The sequence below is a fragment of the Papio anubis genome, chromosome 11, assembly GCF_008728515.1.
Source record: "Papio anubis isolate 15944 chromosome 11, Panubis1.0, whole genome shotgun sequence".
Classification (NCBI taxonomy): Eukaryota; Metazoa; Chordata; class Mammalia; order Primates; family Cercopithecidae; genus Papio; species Papio anubis.
In genome coordinates this window covers 41661901-41689450 of record NC_044986.1, presented here as the reverse complement: position 1 = coordinate 41689450, position 27550 = coordinate 41661901, and the positions used below count along the sequence as shown (strand labels likewise).

At 38.7% G+C, this 27550-nt stretch overlaps 1 protein-coding gene across 9 annotated transcripts in view; it reads right to left on the bottom strand.

Moving 5' to 3' along the window:
- The window catches only part of CPEB3 (cytoplasmic polyadenylation element binding protein 3), a 253522-nt gene that overhangs the window by 120506 nt on the left and 105466 nt on the right, over positions 1 to 27550 (bottom strand). For 5 of the 9 annotated variants that reach the window (XM_009214970.4, XM_009214967.4, XM_009214966.4 and 2 more), the window contains exons 4-5: positions 24186 to 24242; positions 41 to 64 (exon numbers count right to left, since the gene is read on the bottom strand). The exons of 1 other annotated variant lie outside the window; for it this stretch is intronic. In XM_009214970.4, the coding sequence (XP_009213234.3) occupies positions 41 to 64; positions 24186 to 24242 (81 nt within the window). The remainder of the gene's footprint in view (positions 1 to 40; positions 65 to 24185; positions 24243 to 27550) is intronic. 3 more of the 9 variants (XM_009214972.3, XM_009214965.4, XM_021943476.2) reach the window with 1 other exon arrangement.

Genomic DNA, 27550 nt, shown 5'->3' with positions numbered 1-27550 from the left:
TTGGCAAGCAAAAGATCTCATTAAAAAAAAAAAAATTTACCTCGTCTCCGCCCATAGCTCCTGGCTGCATGTAAACATAGAAGAAAACCATGGGTATTTGTATCAAAATGGTGAATTTAGAAATTTTTTAAAAATTCACACAAAGCTTTTCTATGTATTCTTGGAATTATTTAATTGATATGAAGATACTGTTCAACTTGACTGCAAACACTGTATTTTTTTAAAAAAACCTTTATGAAGTATAAGCTAAATCACAATCTTAAAAAGAAATTTAACTGGATGTGGCAGCCACTGGAACAGATACAATGGATGTTTCAGAAGTCTTATGAGGGTTTATATTGGAGCCTATTATGTATATCAGACATAGAGTACTTTAAAAAACTGATTTGTAAATCTTCATTTGTACTTTATCTTACCACCAGATAAGAAAAAATTATTCATTCTAAATAACTAAAAACTGTACCATGCGGTGGTCACTCTGAATTTCTTACTACACACACATTCCCCCTAAACACACACACACACACACACACTCTCTCTCTCTTCATAGATTCCCCTGAAAAATGTACAGAAATTTCATACAACCAGCTGTTACTTTACAGAATGTGTTTCTGTACAATTCTCAGTAAAGTTTATCTTACTCTCTCCATTTACTTTCCACTCAGTATTACAGATGGGGGAATGTAATATCTTTTTGATCTACAAAACAAACTGCAAAAGTAAAATGAGATTAAGGCACTGGGTCCACCTCAGGCCATGCTTAATAATACAGTGCTTTAAAGGTTTTCTTCCTCTTTAAAACTCCAGCCCTATAGAATGTATTGTTATAGTGTTTAATAGAGCTAGACTATGGTGTCATGTATCGCTAAAAATCCTGTCAGGTAAAATGATTTTCAGAGTGGAAAGTTTCTCAAATTTGAAACCTCAGGCTCCATTTCTTTTTTTTTTTTTTTTTTTTTTTTTTTGAGATGGAGTCTTGCTCATCACCCAGGTTGGAGTGCAGTGGTGCAATCTCGGCTCACAGCAAGCTCCGCCTCCCAGGTTCACGCCATTCTCCTGTCTCAGCCTCCCAAGTAGCTGGGACTACAGGCGCCCACCACCATGCCTGGCTAATTTTTTGTATTTTGATCTCCTGACCTAGTGATCTGCCCGCCTCGGCCTCCCAAAGTCCTGGGATGACTGGCGTGAGCCACCACGCCCAGCCAGGTTCTGTTTTTTAAAACGATTTAGAGCTTAATCCATTTCTTAAAAGCATAACAGGCTGGGTGTAGTGGCTCACACCTGTAATCCCAGCACTTTGGGAGGTCAAGGCAGGAGGATCATTTGAGGTCAGAAGTTTTAGACCAGCCTGGCAAACATGGTGAAACCTCATCTCTACTAAAAATACAAAAAATTAGCTGGGCATGGTAGCGTATGCCTGTAATTCCAGCTACTCAGGAGGCTGAGACAGAAGAATCGCTTCAACCTGGGAGGTAGGGGTTGCAGTGAGCTGAGATCACGCCACTGCACTCCAGCCTGGGCGACAGAGCAAGACTGTCTCAAAATAAATAAATAAAAATAAATAAGTAAATAAATAAAAGTGTAAAATGTCACACAACTAGCTTATACTGAAGAAGGAAGATACTTTGGGGTTATATTTACAGTGTATTATATTAAGCATTAAAGAAAACTATTTCTGACCGGGCCCAGTGGTTCACGTTTGTAATCCCAGCACTTTGGGAGGCCAAGGCGGGCAGATCACCTGAGGTCAGGAGTTTGAGAACAGCCTGGCCAACATGGTGAAACCCCATCTCTCTAAAAATACAAAAATTAGTCAGGCGTGATGGCGGGCGCCTGTAGTCCCAGCTACTCAGGAGACTGAGGCAGGAGAATTGCTTGAACCCGGGAGGTGGAGGTTGCAGTGAGCCAAGATCACGCCTCTGCACTCCAGTCTGGGTGACAGAGCAAGACTCCGTCTCAAAAAAAAAAAAAAAGAAAGAAAGAGGCCAGCCGCAGTGGCTCACACCTGTAACCCTAGCACTTTGGGAGGCTGAGGCAGGCAGATCACAAGGTCAGAAGATCAAGATCATCCTGGCTAACACAGTGAAACTCCGTCTCTACTAAAAATACAAAAAAATTAGCCAGGCGTGGTGGTGGGCGCCTGTAGTCCCAGCTACTCGGGAGGCTGAGGAAGGAGAATGGAGTGAACCCGGGAGGCGGAGCTTGCAGTGAGCCGAGATCGTGCCACTGCTCTCCAGCCTGGGCAACAGAGCAAGACTCTGTCTCGAAAAACCAAAAATTAAAGAAAAGAAAAGAAAACTATTTATTCCATAGGAAAATAATTCAGACTTTTCAGCCAGAGAGTTGAAATACCACGAAGTCAATCTCATCTTCTACTACTTTCCACTTTTCCTCAGGTATCAGACATGCCCTCACTCCACACCTTTAACTTCTTCACTTTCCCACTACTCAAATATTAGAAAGGATTATCCAGCTCAAGCTCTATTTTTTTCCTTGATTCCTTCTGTACTACAACCCTCAACAAAAAAAAAAATCTTTTTTTTTTTTTTTTCTGAGATGGAGTCTCACTTGCTCTGTCACTCAGGCTGGAGTGCAATGGCACAATCTTGGCTCATTGCAACCTCTACCTCCCAGGGTCAATTGATTCTCCTGCCTCAGCCTCCCAAGTAACTGGAATTACAGGTGCCTGTCACCATGCCCGGCTAATTTTTGTATTTTTAGTAGAGATGGGGTTTTACCATGTTGGCCAGGCTGGTTTTGAATTCCTGACATCAAGTGATCCCCACCTCGGCCTCCCAAAGTGCTGGGATTACAGGGGTGAGCCACTCTGCCCAGCTGAAAAAAATCTCTTCTGAATTTACATAGCTTTTACTGTTTACATAATTTACAAAAGGGGGGTGCATTCCAAAAACAATTTAAGGGACTTTTATACTGTTTATTATTTGGAACCTAGAATTCATCTTCTTATAAAAAGTATAATAAATGGTAGGTAGCTTCCTAGCTTGACCCTTCCCCCAAATTTGCTTCATCCACAATTATATGGATGAATATAACACTTAAAAGATGAAATAAATTTTGACATCCTATCACTTGTCTCTTTGTCCCTTCTTCCCATCCCAAAGGATGTTATGCTGCCTGACATCCCAATGAAAAATCTCTATTGAGAAAGGAAATACTCCACATTTTAAAATTACTTATTTCTCTCCCAAACAACAAATTCATTTTTTTCCTATTATATCTGATTTCTGGCCAGATAACCAATGAAAACAAATCTGACTGCGATACTAAGGTAAAAATGACTCATTGGACATTAACACCCATAAAGGATAAATGAGATTGTTGTTCACACAAGTCTTCAACCACTAAACATCCAAGTAATATAGATGAAGTTAATAGATCTAGACAGGCTTAGGGGTGGAGGGCAGCATGTTGAATTTGGGAGAGAGGAAGAATTACAAAAGACCTACCTGGGAGTTTTGTTGGTTTGTTTTTTTGAGACAGGGTCTCACTCTGGCACAAACGCTGGAGTGCAGTGGCAAGATCTCTGCTCACTACAACCTCCACCTCACGGGCTCAAGCCATTCTCCCCCCTCAGCCTCCCAAGCAGCTGGGACCACTACCCCTAGCTAATTTCTGTGTCTTTTGTAGAGACAGGGTTTCACCATATCACCCAAGCTGGTCTCCTGGACTTCAAGGGATCCACCCACCTTGGCCTCCCAAAGTGCTGGGACTAATTGGTTCATGATGGTTGGGAACTCTGATATCAGAGAGACAGGATGGCATATGGAATAGGTAGTCAATATCAGGTAGTGATCTATCTGAGATGCTTAGATTTTTTTTGTTTCGTTTTGTTTTGTTTTGGTTTTTTTTTTTTTTTTTTTGAGACGGAGTTTTGCCCTTGTTGCCCAGGCTGGAGTGCAATGGCATGATCTCGGCTCACTGCAACCTCTGCCTCCCGGATTCAACTGATTCTCCTGCCTCAGCCTCTCGAGTAGCTGGGATTACAGGTGCCTGCCACCTTGCCCAGCTAATTTTTTGTAATTTTAGTAGAGATACGGTTTCATCATATTGGCCAGGCTGGTCTCGAACTCCTGACCTCAGGTGATCCACCCTCCTTGGCCTCCCAAAGTATTGGGATTACAGGCATGAGCCACCGCACCCAGTGGCTTAGATTTGTTTTTATCATTCATTGTGGAATTTATTATGTACTACCTTGGTCCTGTTACAGTGATTATCCTAGCAGCTAATGAGTGCTTCCTATGTGCTGGGAACAGTTCAAAATGCTTCACATGTATCACCCAGGCTGGAGTGCAGTGGCATGATCTTGGTTCACTGCAACCTCAACCTCCACAGTTCAAGAGATTCTTCTGCCTCGGCTCCCTGAGTAACTGGGACTACAGGCGTGCACCACCATGCCGGCTAATTTTTGTATTTTTAGTGGAGACGGGATTTCACCATATTGGCCAGGCTGGTCTTGAACTCCTGACTTTGTGATCCACCCGCCTCAGCCTCCCAAAGTGCTAGGATTACAGGCGTGAGCCACCGCGCCTGGTTGACTCCACATTTTTAAAAAGAGAGTAATGTGACTTATTTCATTTTTCTAATATCCTATCTATGCTAAGATGAATTTATACCAGATATAACAAGACAATATTCTTTCAAAGGTCTATCTACTCCCTCTAAGAACTTTAATTCTCAGTTATCAACTTTTTTTTTTTTTTTTTGAGACCGAGTCTTGCTCTGTTGCCCAAGCTAGAGTGCAGTGGCACGTTCTCGGCTCACTGCAAGCTCTGCCTCCAGGTTCACGCCATTCTCCTGCCTCAGCCTCCTGAGTAGTTAGGACTACAGGCGCCCGCCACCTCGCCCAGCTAATTTTTTGTATCTTTTAGTAGAGACGGGGTTTCGCTATGTTAGCCAGGATGGGCTTGATCTCCTGACCTCGTGATCCGCCCGTCTCGGCCTCCCAAAGTGCTGGGATTACAGGCGTGGCCACCGCGCCCGGCCAATTATCATCTATTACCAGTCTTACAGATAGAATTATTTTTTCTTTAAGACATGGAATTCTTTTACTGTTTCATATATATTAAGCAATTTAGAGCCCATACAAATTACCTATAATTTTTATAAATCAGAGTAGTATTACCCCTGGCTAGAGATAGTAACCAGAGAGGAGCCTAAGGGTGTAGTTTGGGGTGTTAGTAATGTTTTGGTCTTGATCCAGGTACGAGCTACACGGGTGCGCTGAATTTGTGATACTACATTGAGCAATATATTAAACCTATGTATCTATGATTTGTGTACTGTTTGTATTTGAATAGTTAAAAATGAAACATTACAAATATTTTAATTAGTTCACTGGTTATAAAAATAGTACAGAAAATCCACAGTGCTAATATTTTTGTAGCTTTTAAATCATAAACCTGAATAATTAAAAATTGAAAAAAATACTTATTTCCAATCCATCAGAATAAAAATTAAAAGGTACATGTATTTTACAGGTGGAAATACAAGAATTATTCCAAAAGTGGATTTGTATGGTCAGTGACAAGTACTCTGTGAACAGCACTCTCATGTTAATGGCATGGTACTTTGCTGGGCATATGAGGCAACACTAAAATAGATCATCTGTTATTCCTTATGACTTGGCCTGCACTAAGTTTTAATGGTTGCATTCCTATAAATGTGACTTCCCAAGGGAAGGGCATGTTATGCTCTACTCTTTTGTTTTTTTTAAGACTTTATATTTTTAGAGCCTTTTTAGGTTCACAGCAAAATTGAGAGGAAGGCCCAGAGATTTCGTGTATGCTCCCTAGTCCCACACTTGCATAGCTTCCCCAATTATCAACATCCCACACCATAGTACCTTTGTTAAAACTGATGAACCTATTCTGACACATCATATCATCCAAAGTCTACAGTTTACATTAGGGTTCACTCTTGGTGTACATTCCATGGGTTTTGATGAATGTGTAACATGTATCCACTGTTACAGTATCATATAGAATAGTTTCACTGGCTTAAAAATCCTCTGTGCTCGGCCAGGTGCAGTGGCTCACACCTGTAATCCCAGCACTTTGGGAAGCCAAGGCGGGCGGATCACCTAAGGTCAGGAGTTTGAGACCAGCCTGGGCAACAAGGTGAAACCCCATCTCTACTAAAAATACAAAAATAGCCGGGCATGGTGGCGCATGTCTGTAATCCAGGAGGCTGAGGCAGGAGAATCTCTTGAACCTGAGAGGCGGAGGATGCAGTGAGCTGAGATTGAGCCATTGCACCCCAGACTGGGCAACAAGAGTAAATCTTCATCTCACCAAAAAAAAAAAAAAAAAGAAAAAAAAAATCCCCTGTGCTCCATCTATTCATCCCTCCCTCCCCCTTAACCTCTGGCAACCACTGATCTTTTTACCATCTTCATAGTTTTGTCTTTTCCAGAATGTCATATAGTTGGAATCATATGAAACCTTTTCAGATTGTCTTCTTTTACTTAGTAATATGCATTTAAGGTTCCTTCATGTTTTTTCATGGCTTCATAGCTCATTTGTTTACAGTGCTGAATAACATTCCATTATCTGGATGTACCACAGCTTATTTACATCTTGGTTGCTTCCAATTTTTGGCAATTATTAATAAAACTGCTCTGAACATCCATGTGCAGGTTTTTATGTGGATATATATTTTCAACTTCTTTGGGTAAATACCAAGAAGTGCAACTGCTGGACTGTATGGTAAGAATATGTTTAATTTTGTAAGAAATTGCCAAACTGCTGATATGGGGTTTAAATCTAAACGAACTCTTCTGTTACATGGATTCCTCTGAATGTGAGGAAGTCTCTCTAAGCAAGGTAACATCACATACAGATTCCATGATACTGGCTCGAAAAATGAGAAAGAGCAAGAAAAAAAGAAAAAGGGAAGGGAGAGAGGGAGGAAGGGACACAGGTGTAGGTAGGCAGGTAGAGATAGATAGATATTCCCTTGATTGTGGATCAATGCAGCACACAACATTTTCAAAACAGGCAGAGCCCCTGGAATGCTGTGCCTGATGAAAAAGGAAGGAAGATTCAAAGAATTTAGTAAAACATTTTACTAATTGGCATGGAAGTTTTTGTCAAAACTATTAAAAGTGACTGTAGGAGACGCTAGGCACGGTGGCTCACGCCTGTAATCCCAGCACTTTGGGAGGCCAAGGCAGGCAGATCATCTGAGGTCGGGAGTTTGAGACCAGCCTGACCAACATGGAGAAACCCTGTCTCTACTAAAAATACAAAATTAGCCGGACATGGTGGCACATGCCTGTAATCCCAGCTACTGGGGAGGCTGAGGCAGGAGAATCGCTTGAACCCGGGAGGCAGAGGTTGCATTGAGCCAAGATCACAACATTGCACCCCAGCCTGGGCAATAAGAGCAAAAAAAAATTACTTTCCTTGTGATAAAATCAGTTTTTAAGAAACACCTTGCAACTTATTTTTTGAATCACCATTTCAGTAGGCATCATAAAACTATTCAAACATCTAATGTTCCCTTTCAGCTTGCCTTGGAGTATTAGTCATAGAAAAAATTTCACTTAATATGGGTTAAGATCTTAAAGTTTGAATCAAAATGTCCCCCTTTCCCTCATTAGACTATAAATTCTTACACAGCAGGAGCGCTGGGGTTTGTCTCTAAATGCTCCTCCTATATCTTTGTCTTACAATGGCAGATAAGACACTTTTAACCCAATGTTTGATGTTTGATAGCATTTCTCAAACTAGGCAAGTTATAATTGAAAATATCAATTTCTCCATGAACAACATGAAAGTGGCAGGTAAAAAAGATGCTTGAAGGGGAAGGATATATATTCATCTGCTATATTCACACTAAGTATTTGTTTTATTTTTGTTTTTGTTTTGTACATATTAAGCATTTGGATGTCTTAAAAATCCTTCCTTCCCTTCTCTTTCACTCTTACACATTCTTCTCAGAAAAATCTTCTTTCCATTGTATTTGCAAACCTAAAAACTAATACTAATGACTGATAAGCAAAATACTAGCATTACTGGGGTATTTTATAAAGGAGAATGACTATCATAAAGTAAAATAATAACCTGCTGATAATTTATCATGTTCCAGGCATATGCTAAGTACTTAATATGTCTTCTAATTCCCAAGGCAGCTATCATTATACACATTTCCAGATGGGCAAACCAAGGTCCAAAGAAGATGACTGGCCCAAAGTTATGCAGCTACTAAGCAGCAGAGCTGGGACTGAATCCAGGTTTAGTCTGGCTCTAAAGCACCTACTTTAGTCAAGATATTATTTACAGTCAATAAAATTTATCCACTTTAAGTATATGATCTGATTAATTTTGATAATTATATATAGACATATAACCACCACCATTCTAATCAAGATATGACAGTTCAACACCTTTGAAAATTTCTTTGTGTGCTTTTGCAGTTGATCCCCTCCCCTAACTCATGGTTCCTGGCAAGCATTAATCTCCCTTCTCACCATAGTTTTGTTTGCCTTTTCTATGATTTCACATTAATGAAACCAGTATGTTTGACTTCCTTCACTTAGCATGTTTTTGAGATTAATTCATGTTGTTACATGTATAAGTATTTTGTTTCTTTTTATTGCTGAGTAGTATTTCATAGTATGGACAAACTACAATTTATCCATTCACCAGTTGGTAAACATTTGAAAAACCCTCACTCTTAACCACTAAGACTGAAGAATCAGTATTTCAAATCTAGAAAGACCTTGAAAGTACCCAAAAATTCTCTTCAGAATTTTCACAGGCTCCATTATCCTGTTTTTCAGCAGCACAAGCCAAAATTTAAGAAAATAAACTTCTCACCCCTATTTTCTTTTTTAAATTTTATTTCATTATTAGTAACAGAACATTATTGTTTTCTACTAATTATTACACTTAAAACTGTTATTTTATGAATTAAAATACAGGGATACCTCAGAGATATTACAGTCTTAGGGTTCCAAACCACTGTAATACAGCAAATATCACAGTAAAGCAAGTCACACAATTTTTTTATTTCCTAGTGCATACAAGTTATGTTTACATTATAGTGTAGTCTATTAAGTGTACAGTAGCATTATGTCTTAAAAAACGATATATAGCCGGGTGCAGTGGCTCATGCCTGTAATCCCAGCACTTTGGGAGGCCAAGGCGGGCAGATCACAAGGTCAGGAGATCGAGACCATCCTGGCTAACACGGTGAAACCCTGTCTCTGCTAAAAATACAAAAAATTAGCTGGGCGTGGTGGCGGGCGCCTGTGGTCCCAGCTACTCGGGAGGCTGAGGCAGGAGAATGGCATGGGCCTGGGAGGCGGAGCTTGCAGTGAGCTGAGATCGCACCACTGGACTCCAGCTTGGGTGACAGAGCGAGACTCCGTCTCAAAAAACAAAAGAAAAAAAAAGATATATATAACTTAATTTAAAAAATACTTTATTGTTGCCCAGCACAGTGGCTCATAACTGTAGCCCCAGCTACTTAAGAGGCTGAGGTGGGAGGATTGTTTGAGGCCAGGAGTTCAATGCTACACAGTGAGCCATCATCATGCTACTGTACACCAGCCTGGGTGACAGAACAGGAACCTATCTCGAAAAAATTTAAAAATAAAAAATAAAAAATACTTTATTGCGAAAAATCTCAATGATCATCTGTGCATTCAGTGCATTCAGCAAGTTATCACTTTTTTCTTCTTCTTCTTTTTTTTTTTTTTGCTGGTGGAAGGTCTTCCCTCCATGTGGATTGTTGCTAACTGATCAGAGTGGTGGTTGCTGAAGTTTGGGGTGGTTGAGGCAATATCATAAAAAAAGAAAGCAGTGAGGTTTGCCACATCGATTGACCCTTCTTTTCATGAAATATTTCTCTGTAGCATGCAATGTTTGAGAGCATTTTACCTATAGCAGGATGTTTTTCAAAACTGGATTCAATCCTTTCAAACCCTGCAACAGCTTTATCAACTAAATGTACGTAATATCTAAATCCTTTGCTGTCATTTCAACAATGTTCACAGCATCTTCGTCAAGTAGACTCTACCTTAAGAAACCATTTTCTTTACTTGTACATAAGAGGCAATTTTTCATCTATCAGGTTTCACTATGAGATTATAACAATTTGGTCACATCTTTAGATTCTACTTCTGGTTCTCTTGCTATTTACGCTGTATCTGCAGTGACTTTCTCTACTGACATTTTGAACCCCTCAAAGTTGTCCATGAGGAATGGAATTGACTTCTTCAAATTCCTGTTAATGTTGTTATTTTGACCTCCTCCAATGAATCACAAAAGTTCTAAATGGCCTCTAAAACAAAGAATCCTTTCTAGAAGGTTTTCAACTTTGCCTAGGTTCATCAGAGGAAGTGTAATCTATGGCAAGTATTGCTTTACAAAATGTATTTCTTTTTCTTTTTTTTTTTTTTTTGAGACAAAGTCTCACTCTGTTGCCCAGGCTGGAGTGCAGTGGCATGACCTCAGCTCATTGCAACTTCTGTCTCCCTAGTTTAAGCGATTCTCCTGTCTCAGTCTCCCAAGTAGCTGGGATTACAAGCGTGCACCACCATTCATGGCTAATTTTTGTATTTTTAGTAGAGATGAGGTTCCACCATGTTGACCAGGTTGGTCTCAAACTCCCGACCTCAGGTGATCCATCCGCCTTGGCCTCCCAAAGTGCTGGGTTACAGGCATGAGCCACCACTCCTGGCCTACAAAATGTATTTCTTAAACAAGATGGCTTGGAAGTATAAATTCTACCTTGATCCACGGGCTGTAGAACGGATGATGTGTTAGCAGTCATGAAAACATTACTGCCCGGTTCATCTCCATCAGGTGCATTGTCAATGAATAGTAATATTTTGAAAGGAGTATTTTTTTCTGAGCAGCAGGTCTCAATAGTGGTTTTAAAATATTCAGTAAACCATGCTGTTAAACAGATGTGCTGTCATACAGGCTTTGTTGTTCTATTTGTGGAGAACAGGCAAAGTAGATTTAGTATAATTCTTAAGGACCTTAGGATTTTCAGAATGGTCAATAAACATTGGCTTAAACTCAAAGCCACCAGCTGTATTAGCCCCTAACAAGAGAGTCAGCCTATCCTTTGAAGCCAGGCACTGACTTCTCCTCTCTAGTTATGAAAGTCCTAGATGGCATCTTCTTCCAATAGACGGCTGTTTCACCTACACTGAAAATCTGCTATTTAGGGTAGTCACCTTCACCAACTGTCTTAACTAAATCTGGGTAAGTTACTTGATGTAGCTTCTCCATCAGTACTTGCTGCTTCACCTTGCACTGTTATGTTATGGACATGGCTTTTTCCCTTAAACCTCATGATCCAACCTTTGCCAGCTTCTAGCTTTTCTTGTGCAGCTTCCTAACCTCTCTTAGCCTTCATAGAATGGAAAAGAGTTAGGGCCTTGCTCTGGACTAGGCTTTGGCATAAGGGAAAGTTATGGCTGGTTTGATCTTTAATTCAGACCTCTAAAACTTTCTCCACAGCAACAATAAGGCTATTTCACTTTCTTACCATTAGTGTGCTCATTGGAATAACACTTTTAATTTCCTTCAAGAACTTTTCCATTTGCATTCACATCTTGGCTAACTAGAACAAGACGCCTAGCTTTTAACCTGTCTCAGCTTTCAATATGCCTTCCTCACTAAGCTTAATCATTTCTAGTTTTTGATTAAAAGTGAGAGACGTACGACTCTTTTTTTCACTTGAACACTTAGAGGCCATTTTAGGATTATTGATTGGCCTAATTTCAATGTTGTGTCTCAGAAAATGGGAAGGTCCGAGGAGAGGGAGAGAGACAGTAGAATGGCTGGCTGGTGGGGCAGACAGAACACATTTATCAATTAAGTTTGTATCTCCTACAAGTGCAGTTCATGGCATCCCAAAACTACTACAATAGTTACATCAAGGCAGGCACGGTGGCTCATGCCTGTAATCCCAGCACTTTGGGAGGCCGAGGCAGGTGAATCACCTGAGGTCAGGAGTTTGAGACCAGCCTGGCCAACATAGTGAAACACTGTCTCTACTAAAAAATACAACAATTAGCCAGGCGTGGCAGCGCACACCTGTAGTCCCAGCTACTCGGGAGACTGAGACATGAGAATCGCTTGAACCCGGGAGGCAAAGGTTGTAGTAAGCTGAGACTGCACCACTGCACTCTAGCCTGGGCAGACAGAGTCAGACTCTGTCTCAAAAAAATAAAATAAAATAAAATAGTACCATCAAAGATCACTGATCACAAATCACCATTAACAGATATAGTAATAACAAAAAAGGTTAAAATATTGTGAGAATTAACAAAACATGATATAGAGGGAAAAAAAGCGAGCATATGCTGTTAGAAAAACAGCATAACTATTGCCACAAACTTGGAATTTATAAAAAACAAAATTCTACTGAAGCATGATACAGTGAAGCACAATAAAATGAAACATGCCTATACGTATTTTTGTGGATTGGTCAGAAAATTCAGTTGTTATCTGGAACCTAACAAAATATATCCTGTATTCTCACCAACTGAACTTTTGCAACATCCTGTTTCACTGTTTTCAATATCTTACAGAGAAACCTACAGGTTTCTTAAGCAAAACACGAATTATTTCTGGAACTAATAGAAAAGTGTTTTACTTGGTTCTGCTAGAATATCTTAATAAAGATATTATGAGATAAAAAGTATGAGATAAAAGAATAAAGAGGCTTGCTTCAAGTCTCTTCAGCCTATTCTAGTGTGTTTTTTCCAAACTTCTTTCTAAATAGCTGATACGGTTTGGCTGTGTCCCCACCCAAATCTCATCTTGAATTGTAGTTCCCATAATCTCCATGTGTCATGGGAGAAACCTGGTGGGAGGTAATTGAATCACTGGAGCGGTTACCCCCATGCTGCTGTTCTCGTGATAGTGAAGTGAGTTCTCACGAGATCTGATGGTTTTATAAATGGCTTTCCCCTCTTTGCTTGGCACTTATCTCTCTCCTGTTGCCATGTGAAGAAGGATGTGTTTGCTTCCCCTTCTGCCATGATTATAAGTTTCCTGAGGCCTCCTCAGCCATGCAGAACTGTGAGTCAATTAAACCTCTTTCCTCTTTTTTTTTTTTTTTTTTTTTGGTGAGATGGAGTTTTGCTCTTGTTGCCCAGGCTGGAGTGCAATGGTGTGATCTTGGCTCACTGCAACCTCTGCCTCCCAGATTCAAGAGATTCTCCTGTCTCAGCCTCCCGCGTAGCTGGGATTACAGGTGCATGCCACTATGCCCAGCTAATTTTTGTATTTTTGGTAGAGATGGGGTTTCTCTACTATTCTCACTATTCTCACGATTCCATACCTCAGACCCATACATTCCAGTAATCCCAATTCAACCCACTCTTCCAGTATTATCATTACAAGTAAGCACCTATTCAGAGAGTATAAAAATCTTGATACCTGCATGTCTTGACATCTAGTCTATTCTACTCCCTGGGAAACCCCTAGTCCACATTGTCCATTTCCTCTATTATTCTTCTTCCCATCTTGTACAAAATGCAAGCTCAAGGCTTTGCTATACCACATTTCAGCATCCCCACATACTTAGTATTACTTTACTTTCTAAATTATATTTAACATATAAGATACTAATACAACTTCTCAATATATAACATGTTATCAAAGTAATCACTCTAGAATTTCCGAGTTCATTTCCTAAATTCCTCATCAAAACAGAAAAAGACAATTGAAAATGTATACATCAGACAAGGCATCTCTGGAAACAAACCTAGGTAAAGAATCCCTCTACATAATACTACTATACCTTACAGGAGAGAGTGGGCATCCACACTCACTTACATCAGGTGATGTTTATGCACCCTCATACTCGTGACCTGATAGCATTCCACTAGGAGTAATTAATTACCACCTTGCTTTTATTTCAGTAGCACATTGCTAAATCAAACAATAACTGATGAAAGAAAGAGAGAGAAAGGAAGGAAGAAAGAAAGAGAAAGATGGAGAATGAAAGGAAGGGAGGGAGGGAGAGAGGAAGAAAGAGAGGGAGGGAAGCAGGAGGAGAGAGAAAGAAGAAAGTTATAAGATTTGTAATTACACAACAGAGTATTTTGTATTTTATACTGATCAATCTGTCCAATTCAGGTCTGAAATTGCTTACTACAGTGGTATACACTCAAATATCTGGCATCTGTTTTCAACAAACCATCTTCTCTGAACCACTATGCCAAAAATCTCATGAGATTTCTACAACTTTATATAAAGACTCAATTCCTACACTGTTCAGGACAGCCAATACTTGCTAGTTCTACATTTCTGAACTCCCAAATAATATAAGGAATAATACAGAAAGAAAATAAGGTAAACAAAATGGGTGCTGGTGTGTTCAGGAGCCTAAGCTGAACCAAAGGTTGGGCCCCTTCGTTAGTGTTGTCTTCTCTCTATCAACAAGGCTCCTCTCATGTGGGAAGGAGAGTTCCTTCACAGAAGAAAGTTATGTCAAGGAATTCACCTGGACATTTGGGAAGGGCTGCAGTAGCATGGAGAAGCTGCTCATTCCTATCAGCCCTCCCCTGATCCTTCAAAAACACCTTCCTCTTCTGAACCGGACTTGGGAAAACTTTCAGGGAACAGTAAAGGCAGACCGAGTCTTGAGGGAAAAGAAAGAACACTAGGATATGCACAGCATAGTCCCTATACTACTTGATTCCTTCATCCTCAAATAAAGATAGACACACATCCAATTCTGGTCCTTTCCATATCCCTTGCCCACCCTCTACCCCCAACCAGATTTCACTCTAGGCCAATGAAATTACAGTCTCTCAGGCATGGGTGTTTTCTATTTTGGCTCCTGTTTTGATGATACAACTGGGGTTGAGAATTAGTGTGAACCCAAAAGGAAACAAAGGAAAGGGGGTAGAATAGGGAAGAAACAAAGACTAACATTTATTTGGTGTGTACTTCTTCTTTTTTTCTCTGTTTTTTTTTTTCCTTTTTTGGCCAGAGAGCATCTCACTCTGTTGCCCAGGCTGGAGTACAGTGCACCCTCCTCCTCCTGGGTTCAAGTGATTCTCCTGCCTCACCCTCCCAAGTAGCTGGGATTACAGGAACACACCACCATGCCCAAATAATTTTTGTATTTTTACTAGAGACGGGGTTTCACCATGGTGGCCAGGCTGGTCTTGAACTCCGGACCTCAGGTGATCCACCCGCCTCAGCCTCCCAAAGTGCTGGGAAGTACAGGCGTGAGCCACTGCACCCAGCCTTGGTGTGTATTTCTTGCCAGATATGGTAATAGGAGCACTACACACTTAACCTCATCATTTGTAAAGAGGTGTTAAACTGTCCATTTAAAATAAAAGACACAGGCTCAGTGCAGTAGCTCACATTTGTAATCACAGCACTTTGAGAGGCCAAGTCAGGAGGATCTTTTGAGCCTAGGAGTTCAATACCAGCCTGGGCAATATAACAAGACCCTGTCTCTACAAAAAAATAAAAAAATAAAATAAAAAATAAAAGACACAGGTAACTTGCCACAAAGTCACGTGGCAAATAAGTGATGGATTCGGGGTTTAAACTCAGATCTGTCTGCCTCCCTACCCCAAACTGCACTGTTTCTACTGTATTCAGCTGAAAAAAAAAACACAACAACAACAACAACAAAAACACAAAACTTTAGTCATATAACAAAAGTGTATGTGTGTGGAGGGTAATAAAGAGAACAATGCATTTAAAATTCCTGCTGCTATTGAGGGGGACTATGTTCTGAAAGTAACACTGAACATGTGTGGAAGTATATTGACTCTCCACAATCAATAAAGTATTATTTATTTAATTGTTATAAAGGAGTTAAATGAAACTCAAGTTACCTTTTGGGAAAATCCAAAAGAGTAAAAATCACACTGGATTAGGAACTGGTTGGCAGAATAATCTGTGTGTCTAAACCTTATACAGCTATTTGCTGGCTGTATGACATTAGCAACTTGCTGACATGCAATTTACCCATGTAACAAACCTGCACATGTAACCCCTGAACCTAAAAGTTGAAAAGGGGAAAAAACTGCATTTCAGTTTCACACACTACTCTATCATATGGCCATGTTTTGTCTGGATAAGAGAATAGTCCTGGGGTAAAGTTGGTGCTTAAGAAAAGAAGATTTTTTTCCACGTTCTGGAAAAACCATAGTAAGCATTACAAAAGCACAGAGGTCTGGGAGACCACTTCATAAACTGTTCATTGCTAGATCTATATGTGTTATAACCACCTTTCAAAAGGAAGAATTAAAGCACATCTTTTAGGAAGAAATTAAGGTGGACTGGATATTCTCTAAGACTGTTAGACTGTGCTTTTCACAGTCACACTGAGATATTTTCCCACCCCTCTTTCCCTCTCTTCTGATCATCCACATTGAGTGCCTATTCAACAGGCCAGGCATTATACTTGAAGCCAGGGACCAACTGTGAATAAAAGCTAGTCTCTGCCCTCTTGAAGCATACACATTAAAGAAAAACACCAACATTAAATAGTTAATTACAAGTGGGGTGAGTGCTATAAATGTAAGTCCAGTTTCCACTGCCTACACAAGTGGAGAAAACAGGGAAGTCCACAGGGAAAAGTAAGTAAATTTTCAGTTTTCTGTATCCTCCTTATTTGGTTAGCACTACCCGATACTGTCACTTTACAGACATTCACAAATACAAAGAACTTCTTCCAAAATGCAATAAAGTCAGTCAAGAACATTTCAGACTTCATTTATTGACAGTATTCAATATCGGGCCATGTAGACTAGGTTTACTATTCTATTTTTCAGGAAAAGAGAATTTACTAAGCATTCAGAGCATAAACAAGGTGACAAATAATAACAACAGAAAAACTATTTTCCCAAAGACACCGAATTTGCATGTTTGCGTTAAGGCAGTAAATAATAATAATAATAATGTAACCACTTGTAACAATTAAGTATCTAAAGCAAAAGTTACCACCCTCAACCACGAGGCAAGAGGTTCTGCTCCTAGCTCCATGTCACCCTGGCCAGTTCCCATAGCCTTTTGAATCTCAGCTTCCCAACTGTAAAATGAAAAGGTCAAAACAAAACAATCTCTTAGGTCCCTTACCACACTCATGTGCAGCATCCAACTAGAATGTTTTGAAATTTGAGTACTTAGAAGTCATGGAACATTACTTATCCTTCTAATATTTTCATTTTTAAATTAGCCATCCTTTACAACGTATTCATAGCACAACCATACATTAGTTTTACTTCTAAACCTGTTCAGATAGAAACCTGTTCAGACAGAAACAGAAAGTCTGAATCTTGTCTTCAAAAAGTTCAAAATTCTCAGACAAAATGTCTTTAATCTGAGAATCTCAAAATAATTCCTTTACTACACTTTTTTATGCTACCAAGAAATTATTTACTTATATCCACTCACAGTGTACAGAAACAACAATGTATTCTTCAAATTTTGGAAAATTCCATTTGGAATTCTAGCAAAGCTGGCTCTATTCCCATTCTGGCATCATGTGCTCAGCTCCTTCTGCCACTTCCTCTCAGCTGAGCCTCTCCCCAGGGAGTTCACTCCCAGCAGAGGATAAAAAGGAGGGGGAAGAGGAGGCTCTGCAGCCACACAGGAGTTGCTACTCAACACAAATGTTCATGTCAATGCCCTTTCACATTGCCTCTTTTGATTCAACAAATGCACTGGCAGCCCTCAGTTCAAATAGAAATATAAGCAAAATGTTCTAAAATGCTTTCAAGGCATTAATAAGGGGAAAATGTGGAAAACAGAATAACATAAAGTTCCAAGTTTCTTGGTGTATCAGCTATGTATACGTTGTTTAACAATCAATGACCTCAGAGCTTCTAAAGAGGTGCGTGTCTTTTTTTGGCTTAAGATATCAAAATGTTTATATACCAATTCATGAGCTATAGAAAAAATAACGAAGAAAGATATCAAAAGTTTAAGTCTTCAAACTACTTAGGTTTTATTCTAGGAATCTTCAATTTTGCAAAGTTACATACTTTGATATGGAAGAGTGAGGGTAAACAATCATCTTTCCTTGTCAGAGGGGAAGTGGTACTTCAGAATTCTTATTTATCTCCTTATAACTTGTAACAGACTCTAATTACAACATCAAAGATCTCAGAAAAGGAATGGCAGAAAAACTTTTAATTTAAACAAGATTGAATCTCTGTTATATTACAAAGCTATGATCTTTAAAAACAACAAAAAAAGTAACCCTCTGAAAGTATCTTCTCTGAGTGAGACTATGCTTCCTACTTCCCAAATGTAGCAGTAATAATACCTTATTTGTACATGTGCCTTACTTCATCTGAATCTCACAAAAACAATGAGAGTAAATATCCTAACTGCCCACTTACAGGTTTTCAAACAAAGGCTTAAGGAGATTCAGAAACTTGCTCAACTAGATGCCATCATTACACATGACTTCTTCTCCAAGATCTAAGCCTTCACTTTTGTCCTCTGAAAAAAGAAGACAATATTACTACAAAAATTCCTTTCTTGAAGTTGTTGTATTTTTTCACACTAGATTAGTTTACATTTTCCAGAATTTTATATTAACAGGATCATCTAGTATGTATTCTTTTGTCTAGCTTTTTAACTTAGCATAATTATTTTGACAGTCATTTATGTTGCTGCATGTATTAATAGCTCATTCCTATTTATTTGCCAAATAGTATTCCATTGTATGGATGTACCACAATTTGTTTATCCATTCTCCAGTTGAGAGACATTTGTTTTATTTACAATTTTTGGCTATTAAGAACAACGCGGCTTTGAATATTTGCATATATATCTTTGTGTGGACGTACATTTTCATTTTTTGTCTTGGGTAAATTCCCAGGAGAACTCCTGCATCATATGATAGTTGTATATTTAACTTTGCAAGAAACTGTCAAATTGTTTTCCAAAGTGGCTGTATCATTTTATTAATATGTTCCAAACAGCAGCATGTGACACTTTTTAAAGTGCCAACATCACAAGATATTTAACAACTGAGACAGGCCTGTAGGGTCCAAAGATGGTGCGTGTTTGCATGTTCCAAAGTCAAGTAATAGATAGAAAGTATTTCATCCAGAGAAAAAGATTCACACAAAAACAAATGGAACCACATCTCAATACAGCTACGCTAGCTTATGTGATGACTTACAGGTGTGCTGTCTTTGATTCCATCAGGAAAGCACCTATCTAAACGTGGCCGGGCATGGTGGCTCACAGCTGTAACCCTAGCACTTCGGGAGGCCGTGTCAGGTGGATTGCCTGAGCTCAGGAGTTCGAGACAGCCTGGGCAACATGGCAAAACCCCACCTCTACTAAAAATACAAAAAATTAGCCAGGCATGGTGGCGTGTGCCTGTAGTCCCAGCTACTCGGGAGGCTGATTCAGGAGAATCGCTTAAGCCCAAGAGGCAGAGGTTACAATGAGCCGAGATCACACCACTGCACTCCAGCCTAGGCGACAGAGTGAGACTCTGTCTCCAAATAAATACATAAATGTAACCAAATGACTTACAGGGGTGCTGTCTTAACCACTTTACTGATTTCTCTCTCCATTTTACAGGTGAAGAAATCAGAGGCAAAGAGGAGTTAAGAATGTGGCCTCAAGGCCATATAGCTTGTAAAGGGGGAATGGAATCTACCCAACTCCAGAAGACGCTTTTGGCTTTGCTAATTCACTGCTGCATCTTCAGGTTTCACATGCTTTCCAGCCTGCTTCAAAGATATCTTCCCAGAACTGAATGATACTATTCCTTAAGAAACACTACTCCCAGTTTCTACTTTTGTACCTATCAAGCAACTTCCCGATATTTTGTTTTCCCATATTCCGATATTCTGTTTTCCCAAGCCCATTTTCTACTTGGAAAAAGAGGAACTGACCAGTTAAATGGAGTAAAGACTAGGCATGCTGATTTTGAACATAAATTTGGTTCATGTGATGAACCATGGAGGCACCAGTATCCTTTTCTAAGGATCAACATAATAGAGGAAAAGTCACCAAGTCAGGCATCAATCCTACACAAGACCACGAATGCTAAACCAACTCTACACCTAGAACAAACTTGTCGAATCTCTGTCCCGCAAGCCACATGTGGCCCAGGACGGCTTTGAATGCGGCCCAACACAAACTCGTCAACTTTCTTAAAACACTATGAGATTTTTTTGTGTGTGTGATTTTTTTTTTGAAGATCACCAGCTATCATTAGTGTTAGTGTATTTTATTTGTGGCCCAAGGCAATTATTCTTCCAAGGTGGCCCAGGGAAGTCACAAGGTTGGACATCCCTGACCTAGAATGTAAAAAAGAAAAAGAAAAAGGAAACACAAGCTACTATTAGTATTAGAAAAATATGGATGGTAGCACTACTACTACATACGTAGCTAGAAGAACTCTTAGCAGCCTTCTTTCTCCAGTGGGAAAAATTAAAATATATTATGCAAATGTCAAGTGTTTTCATTTAAAAGGAAGATTAAAATATAATGGGCAGAATTATTAAACAGTTAAGAAAAAATTATATTACCTGATTAAGTGGAAGGGGTATATTGCTTCAGAACTAACTTTATTTTGGAAATACTGGACAAGTGGCAGGTCTTACTGATGGATTAGAGTTTCTTCCCCCTACCTCGCCTTCTATATTCTGTAATACTTGAAGACTTAATATTTTGAGAAAGGCCAAAATTTGGAATGTGCCTCTTGGGTTCCTCCATAAAGGCTGGCCTGCCAATTCTTATTATTAATAGATTCATAGTCTTGAACAGGAAAAATCAGTAGACTCTTTGGTTTACACAAACGTTGCCAATTTTTCCACACCCTAAATGTCTGAAGGTTTACTGGTAACTCCTATTTGTCTTCCATAGTGGTATCCTATCTTTCTCTTCCAAGTTTCATTTTCTGTCTTCTAGATGACGTCAGCAGTGGTGATTCTCGGAGGAAGGTATAACTGGAGGGCATGCACTAGGAACACCAAAAAATGGGAACTTGGCCAATTCAAAGCTGGAAAGTAGTACTGAGAAGAATGTATATAATGACATCTATCTTTCCCATAAAGACAGGAGAACTGAGACCATATATTTAGGAGACAGGTTTTGGTGAGGTCAAGAAAGTAAAAAAAGGATGGAAGATCTTTTGGAAAACATAATGAATGGCAGCTTTCCATAGAGACCTAGGAAGCACAAATTTCACATAGCAAAAAAGGGTAAGAAAGAACTACAGCTGACTCACATTTTCTTTTTTAAAAAAATTTAAACTGCCTCAATTTGCTATAATTTTCTTAGCCAATCCCTTCTGTTCTGAAAATACAGCTCAACTTCAACCTAGTCCCTTCCGATAATCACAAATTCTGAGTTAACAGTGTTTTCAGGATTTCAGGATTTGTTACTTCTTCTCAGTTATTCCTTTTTTTTTTTTTTTTTTTTTCCAGATGGAGTCTCACTCTGTCACCCAGGCTGGAGTGCAGTGGCATGATCTTGGCTCTCTGCAACCTCTGCCTCCTGGGTTCAAGTGATTCTCCTGCCTCAGCCTCCTGAGCAGCTGGGATCACAGGCATGTGCCACCACACCCAGCTAATTTTTGCATTTTTAGTAGAGACAGGGTTTCTCCATGTTGGTCAGGCTGGTCTCGAACTCCTGACCTCAAGTGATCTGCCCACCTCGGCCTCCTAAAGTCCTGAGATTACAGGTGTGAGGCACTGTGCCCAGCCATCTCAATTATTCCTACATGATGGTTGAGAGAAAGGAAGAAGGATAGACCAGTTACAGGACAAAAAGTGTTAGGGCAACAAACGGTAGGCATAAAAAGAAAGACCGGGTGTGGTGGTTCACACCTCCAACCCCAGCACTTTGGGAAGCTGAGGTGGGAGGATAGCTTGAGGCAAGGAGTTCAAGACTAGGCTGGGCAACATAGCAACACTTTCTCTCTACAAAATATAAAAATAAATACATATTTTAAAAAAGAAGACAAAAATAATAGATAAGTGTGTTTATGTTTGTGCATATGCTACATATGTAAGTCACCAGATGGGCTGGGATCAACTGTATGAAAGGGAAACCAAGGTTTATCCCAGCAAATTTGTCAAAGCCTGCAGGTCCCACAAGAACCTACTATGGAGGATATTTTTGTTCCGATCATCTCAAGCTGGAGTCAACTTTGTAACGTAAACATCAAACTCTGGTTGTTTGTACGGTTTATTTTAAGAAGACAACAAGGTTCTTCGACCTTGGGCAGCAACCACAGAGACATTCAAAGATTGATGCACTCTGATATCTGTTGCAAGTATGTGTAACTCATCAATATTTGTTACAGATATCAGCAAAATGGCCCTTTCAGTACTTAAAAAAAAATTACAGAGTAACAGTATCTTCATGCTGAAAACGATCATTAAGATTACCTAATCAGCCCCCTTTTCGCAAGGATTGGAGAAATTGAAGCTAAAAGGGGAATTTGCACAACGTGAACAAAACGGAAAGAGCATAAATGAAATCTTGGATTTCAAAGCAGAGAATTAAAGAAAATCAAACCAAAGAAAATAAACGGCTTTTAAAAAGAAAAATGTATTTTAGCTCCATTTTTTTTCCACAGAAAATCACAAACTATATCCTCTCCCTCTTGCAGAAGAGGATTCACATCATGTCAATTAGGTCTTTTTGAGATACACACTCATTCCTTCAGGCAGACACACTACCATACTGTTCTTTTCTTTTACATTCAACTTTAAATCCCGTAATCTAACTGAAGTCTTTTCACAATTAATTATTGCACAAGTTCAGCAAGTTAAGCATGTTTATTAATTCCCATCACACTAGAAAAAAAGTTAGAGGCAGCATAATCTAAATTTAAAGTGACATTTCATTTAGAAGTTAGAAAATTAGAGGTAGATACCTTGGAATTTTTATTGTCTCTAAAACCACCTCCCCTTCAACCCCGCCAAAAGGAAGGGATACTAGCAATCTAGAAAAAAATATGCGTGGAGAGGCTTAGGACCTGCATCATCAAGCACTGTCAGTGGTTCTCAGCAGTACTCACTGGTTGCATGTCAGAACCAAGGAGATGTAAAATATATGTTTTAGAGATAACCTAAAACCTGTTCTAAAGAACTCCAACGACAGTCAACATACCTACTCAAGCAAGAGGGAAAGAAATAATATTATACACAATCCTAGATTCATTCAGTATGTCTCCCATGTGTATTGACAGTCAGCTTGTATATCTGGGAAGATGAGAGGGGACAATCTGGTATCACTCATTTACTAGAGGAGAAAACTTAAATTCTAAAAGATTCAGTGGCTTATACAGGTCCTTCTGAAAACGAAAAATTTCCATTTAGAGACTGTTCTTCTGCAAAGCTATCTGATCCATTGACACCAGGAAGGAGAGCTGATGCCACCCAGATATTTCTTCTGGTGTTAATTAATACGACTTCCTGGTTAGTAAGTTTTTGCTGCTTTAGAACTTGATCCAACAATTAAACTGACAAAACTGTTTCAAACCTGTAAAGCTGCTGACACATATACCATGCAAATTCCATTAATGGGAGACGCCTGGATGTCCAGCTTGAAATACCTGGCTATCTACCACAATGAAAAAATTCTGAGTTATGCATAAATAAGTTGATTTATTCATTCACATTACATTCTCTACCCCACTTCCTCTCTCCCTTCACCTACCTCTTCATTCCTCCAACCCAATGGTATGGAGCAGGAGTTGGTAAACATTTTCTGTAAAGGGTCAGATGGTAAATAGTTTGGCCTTTGTTGGCTCTGCCTTTGTAGCACAAAAGTAGCCACAGACAATCCATAAATGAATGAGTGTGGCTATATTCCAAAAAAACTTCATTTACAAAAACAGATTCAGTTTGCAGGTTTGCCAACCCTGGTTTGAAGAAGCAATTTTCAAACTTTAGCCTGAATCACAATCACACAGGCTTGTTAAAATACAGACCTCTGGGCCTCATCCTTAAGTTTCTGATTCAATAGCCCTGTCACGGGGCCTGAGATTTTAATAAGCTCCCAAGCAATGCTGATGCTGCTGGTCCAGGGACCACACTTTGAGAACCACTAGTACAAAACAATGGTCTATACTACATTCAGTGGAAGGTTAAAATGTAACCAACAATCAAGAATGTAGAAATGACATGCTGCAAACTTGACTGCTAATTTCATAGAATATTTCATATGAAGACTTACTGTTAAGTGCCATAATATTATCTGTTCCTGGATGATGGAAATTTATCCCCATGCGTCCTAAAAAATAAAATAATTTTAAGCACAAAGAATGCTTAATGTAATCATTTCAAATACACCTTAAAATATAAACATTACAAAAATCTAAAACGGATTAATCTATAACAATGCTATCAAAGGCCAAAGCAGTTACAACAGCTTTAAAAATTAAGGCATAAAACATACACATGAAAAGTCTTAAAGCCAAAGTTTCAACAACAAATAAATAAAACAAAACAAAAAAGAAGCTTCTGTTATAATAGTCTAAAATTTAACACATCTCCTGCATTCCAATTTAAACATGCCAACTCTTTGGATTAAGCGTTTTATTTAAACAACCATTTATACTGTTCTTCCATTCAAGCACAAAAAAAAAAAAAAAAAAAAAATAGATTCAAACAAGTATATAAATTTGAAGCTTAGAGAGAATAAAAAGACAGGTTTCATAGTGGCTTAAAAATGCAACATAATAATCAGAATGGCAACCAGAAGGAAGATGGTAAAATTTATATAAGAGATAGAAGGGGGGAAAATGATTGGCCTAAAAATCTAGGGTTCTGGTGGCTCTCCTCACCACTAACTAGTTATATGACCTTGAATATAATGCTAATTTCCATATGTTCATCCTTAAGTTTATAACAGGAGTTGCAAACTTCTGCTGACATGGCTGGCTTCCTGTTTTTGTATGCCTCTGAGTTAAGCATCATATTTACATTTAGAAAGGCTTGTAAACACAACCAAACCAAAATTAAAACAAAGAACAATATATGACAGAGACCATGTGGCCCGTAAAGCCTAAAATCTTTACTCTTTAGCACTTCACAACTTTTGTCAACCCCTGGTCTGTAAGATGTTAAGTCAGAATCAGATGCTTCAACTAATGGCCCCTAGGGGCAAGAATGGAAGATGCAGACATTTTTGTTATGTCTTTTTCATTAATTATTTGGGACAAGGAGGTAGATGTATCAAAAGAAAAATTAGAGAGAGTCTTATATGAAAAAAAAATGTACTTAGAAACCTTTCTTGACCAAATTACTTCAACAAAATAGTTATTGAAACAATGCTTTTGTTTAAAGCTAGTATCTATAAACTTGGCTCTGCAAGGTTTTAATGTTCAATTATGTCAAGGGTTATCATGAAATTCTCAAAAAATGTTAATCTTATTTCACTACCATTGTTTAAATAAATGTCAACAGTATCTTGGGGAGAAAGTAGTACAGAAAAAGCTGGAGATAAGGTTAAAATGATTGATTTTTACAACATATATACTTTTATATTACATAATTGCAAAAGAGTCAGTCATCATTTGATAGTAAACTCTGTTATGGGGGACTGGAGGCAAATAGCATTATTAAGTTCTTTTTGCCCAAAAGGAAAGCATCATAGTAGACAAAACAGAGCATCTGCCTTAAATAAAAAGGGAGAATCATGAACAAATCCTAAACAAATGAAGTTTTTGCCTAGACAGGACCATCCTGATTTCTTATGTCTCCCCAGGCTACGATAATTTGTAAAAGGTCATTTCATATTAACAGGTAGGGAAGGCCAGGCGCAGTGGTTCACGTCTGTAATCCCAGCACTTTGGGAGGTCGAATCATCTGAGGTCAGGAGTTCGAGACCGGCCTGGCCGACATGGTGAAACCCTGTCTCTATTAAAAATACAAAAATTAGCTGGGTGTGGTGGTGGGTGCCTGTAATCCCAGCTACTCAGGAGGCTGAGGCAGGAGAATCACTTGAACTCAGAATGTAGAAGTTGCAGTGAGCCAAGATTGTGCCACTGTACTCCAGCTAGGGAGTCAGAGCAAGACTACATCTCAAAAAAAAAAAAAAAAAAAAAAAAAAAAAAAAAAAAAGTGGCAGGGAAAAACAAAATCCTCGCAAGCGAAGCGTCACTTGTATTGGTGTGTATGTATGTACTGAAGAATGAGAAAATCTTAAATACATCCATAAATAAGAAAATCCACCAGAATTTGATGGATTCTGATGAAACTGTTCTAACTTTATCATGAAGTATTATAGAGCTTTCAATGAAAAAATTTAGTTTTTATTATTTCAAACCTTATTAGGAGAAAAATGTTTCATCTCTCTCTGGTTTTGCAGAGACAATTTTGCTAGCATTTGTAATATAGTAAAATTATTTTCTTAGATTAGATCATGTTTTCTATTAAAAAGCCATATGAGTAAAGAATCATCTAAGAGAATCATCTATTTTATTTTTATAGATTTCATAAACCTTTTCATATTTACTAGAAGCTAACTATTAGGAATTTCAAAAACTACCCCATTGTTAAAAGATACATGTACTGTATCTATATGTAATTGTTCAATGTGCCTGACATTTTTTCAGTTCCTAAGTCATTTTAGAGTCCCTGAAAATTATAGTCAGCAACGAGTGTTATCTCCTACCACTACCTTTATCAGAACATATAATAGGAAAAACTGTCACCAGAACAAGGCTTTGACTCAGTAGGGAGAAAGCATATTCTCATTTCAGTTAGCTATCTCAATGTCCTTGCCATCATTTCTCGATAATCAAGACCTTATTTGGATTCATTATCATGAAATACCAATATCCATGAAAACTAGATATGATTTACTCTAAACCAGCGTTCATCCTTTTCTGGAGTATTCAAATATAAGTAATTAGCCAGTTACTGGAAAGTCTACCTAAAAGCCCATCAAGACTTCAAAATCACTGCCCATCAGAACTTAAGGAAACCGTATATATGGAGGATCTTTTCAAACTCCAACCAAGGAATATTTAGAGGAGGGTGTGCTGTCTAAAAAGTTAGCAATATTCCCTAAATATTCCTAGAATAATAATAAAGGTTATCAAGGAAATCATGCAAGCCTGAATTTAACTGATCTTTATTTGACTTCTTTTCTTTCCTGTGTCTACAACCATGTATAGTAAAGAATTATGTAGTTTACAACCACTATATCAAATAAAGTTTTTACATGTTCCTATAACTACCTAGTTTCCCAAACATAAAGGGGTACCCTTTTTGTCCTCCAGAAGTAAAACATACCTGCATGGATCCTTTTTGACCCTTTCCATGAGCTCCTAGAACTTTTCAGCTTAGAAAGATGAAATTGAAAGGAAGCTTGGTAGTTTTCAAATTATCATTCTCTATCTTACACTGATTACTTCCAACCTAAACTTTCTTATGATGCATTAAAACGAGAGGCTTAGGCAGTGTTTTACAGATTGAAGGTATCACTAATTGATGAAAAGCAGAACACTTTTTACCTTTCCTGGTATTCTCTCTAATTCTTTGACCTCTTTGACTTCAACAGGTCTCTGGATGAAAGCTAGCAACAAAAGATTT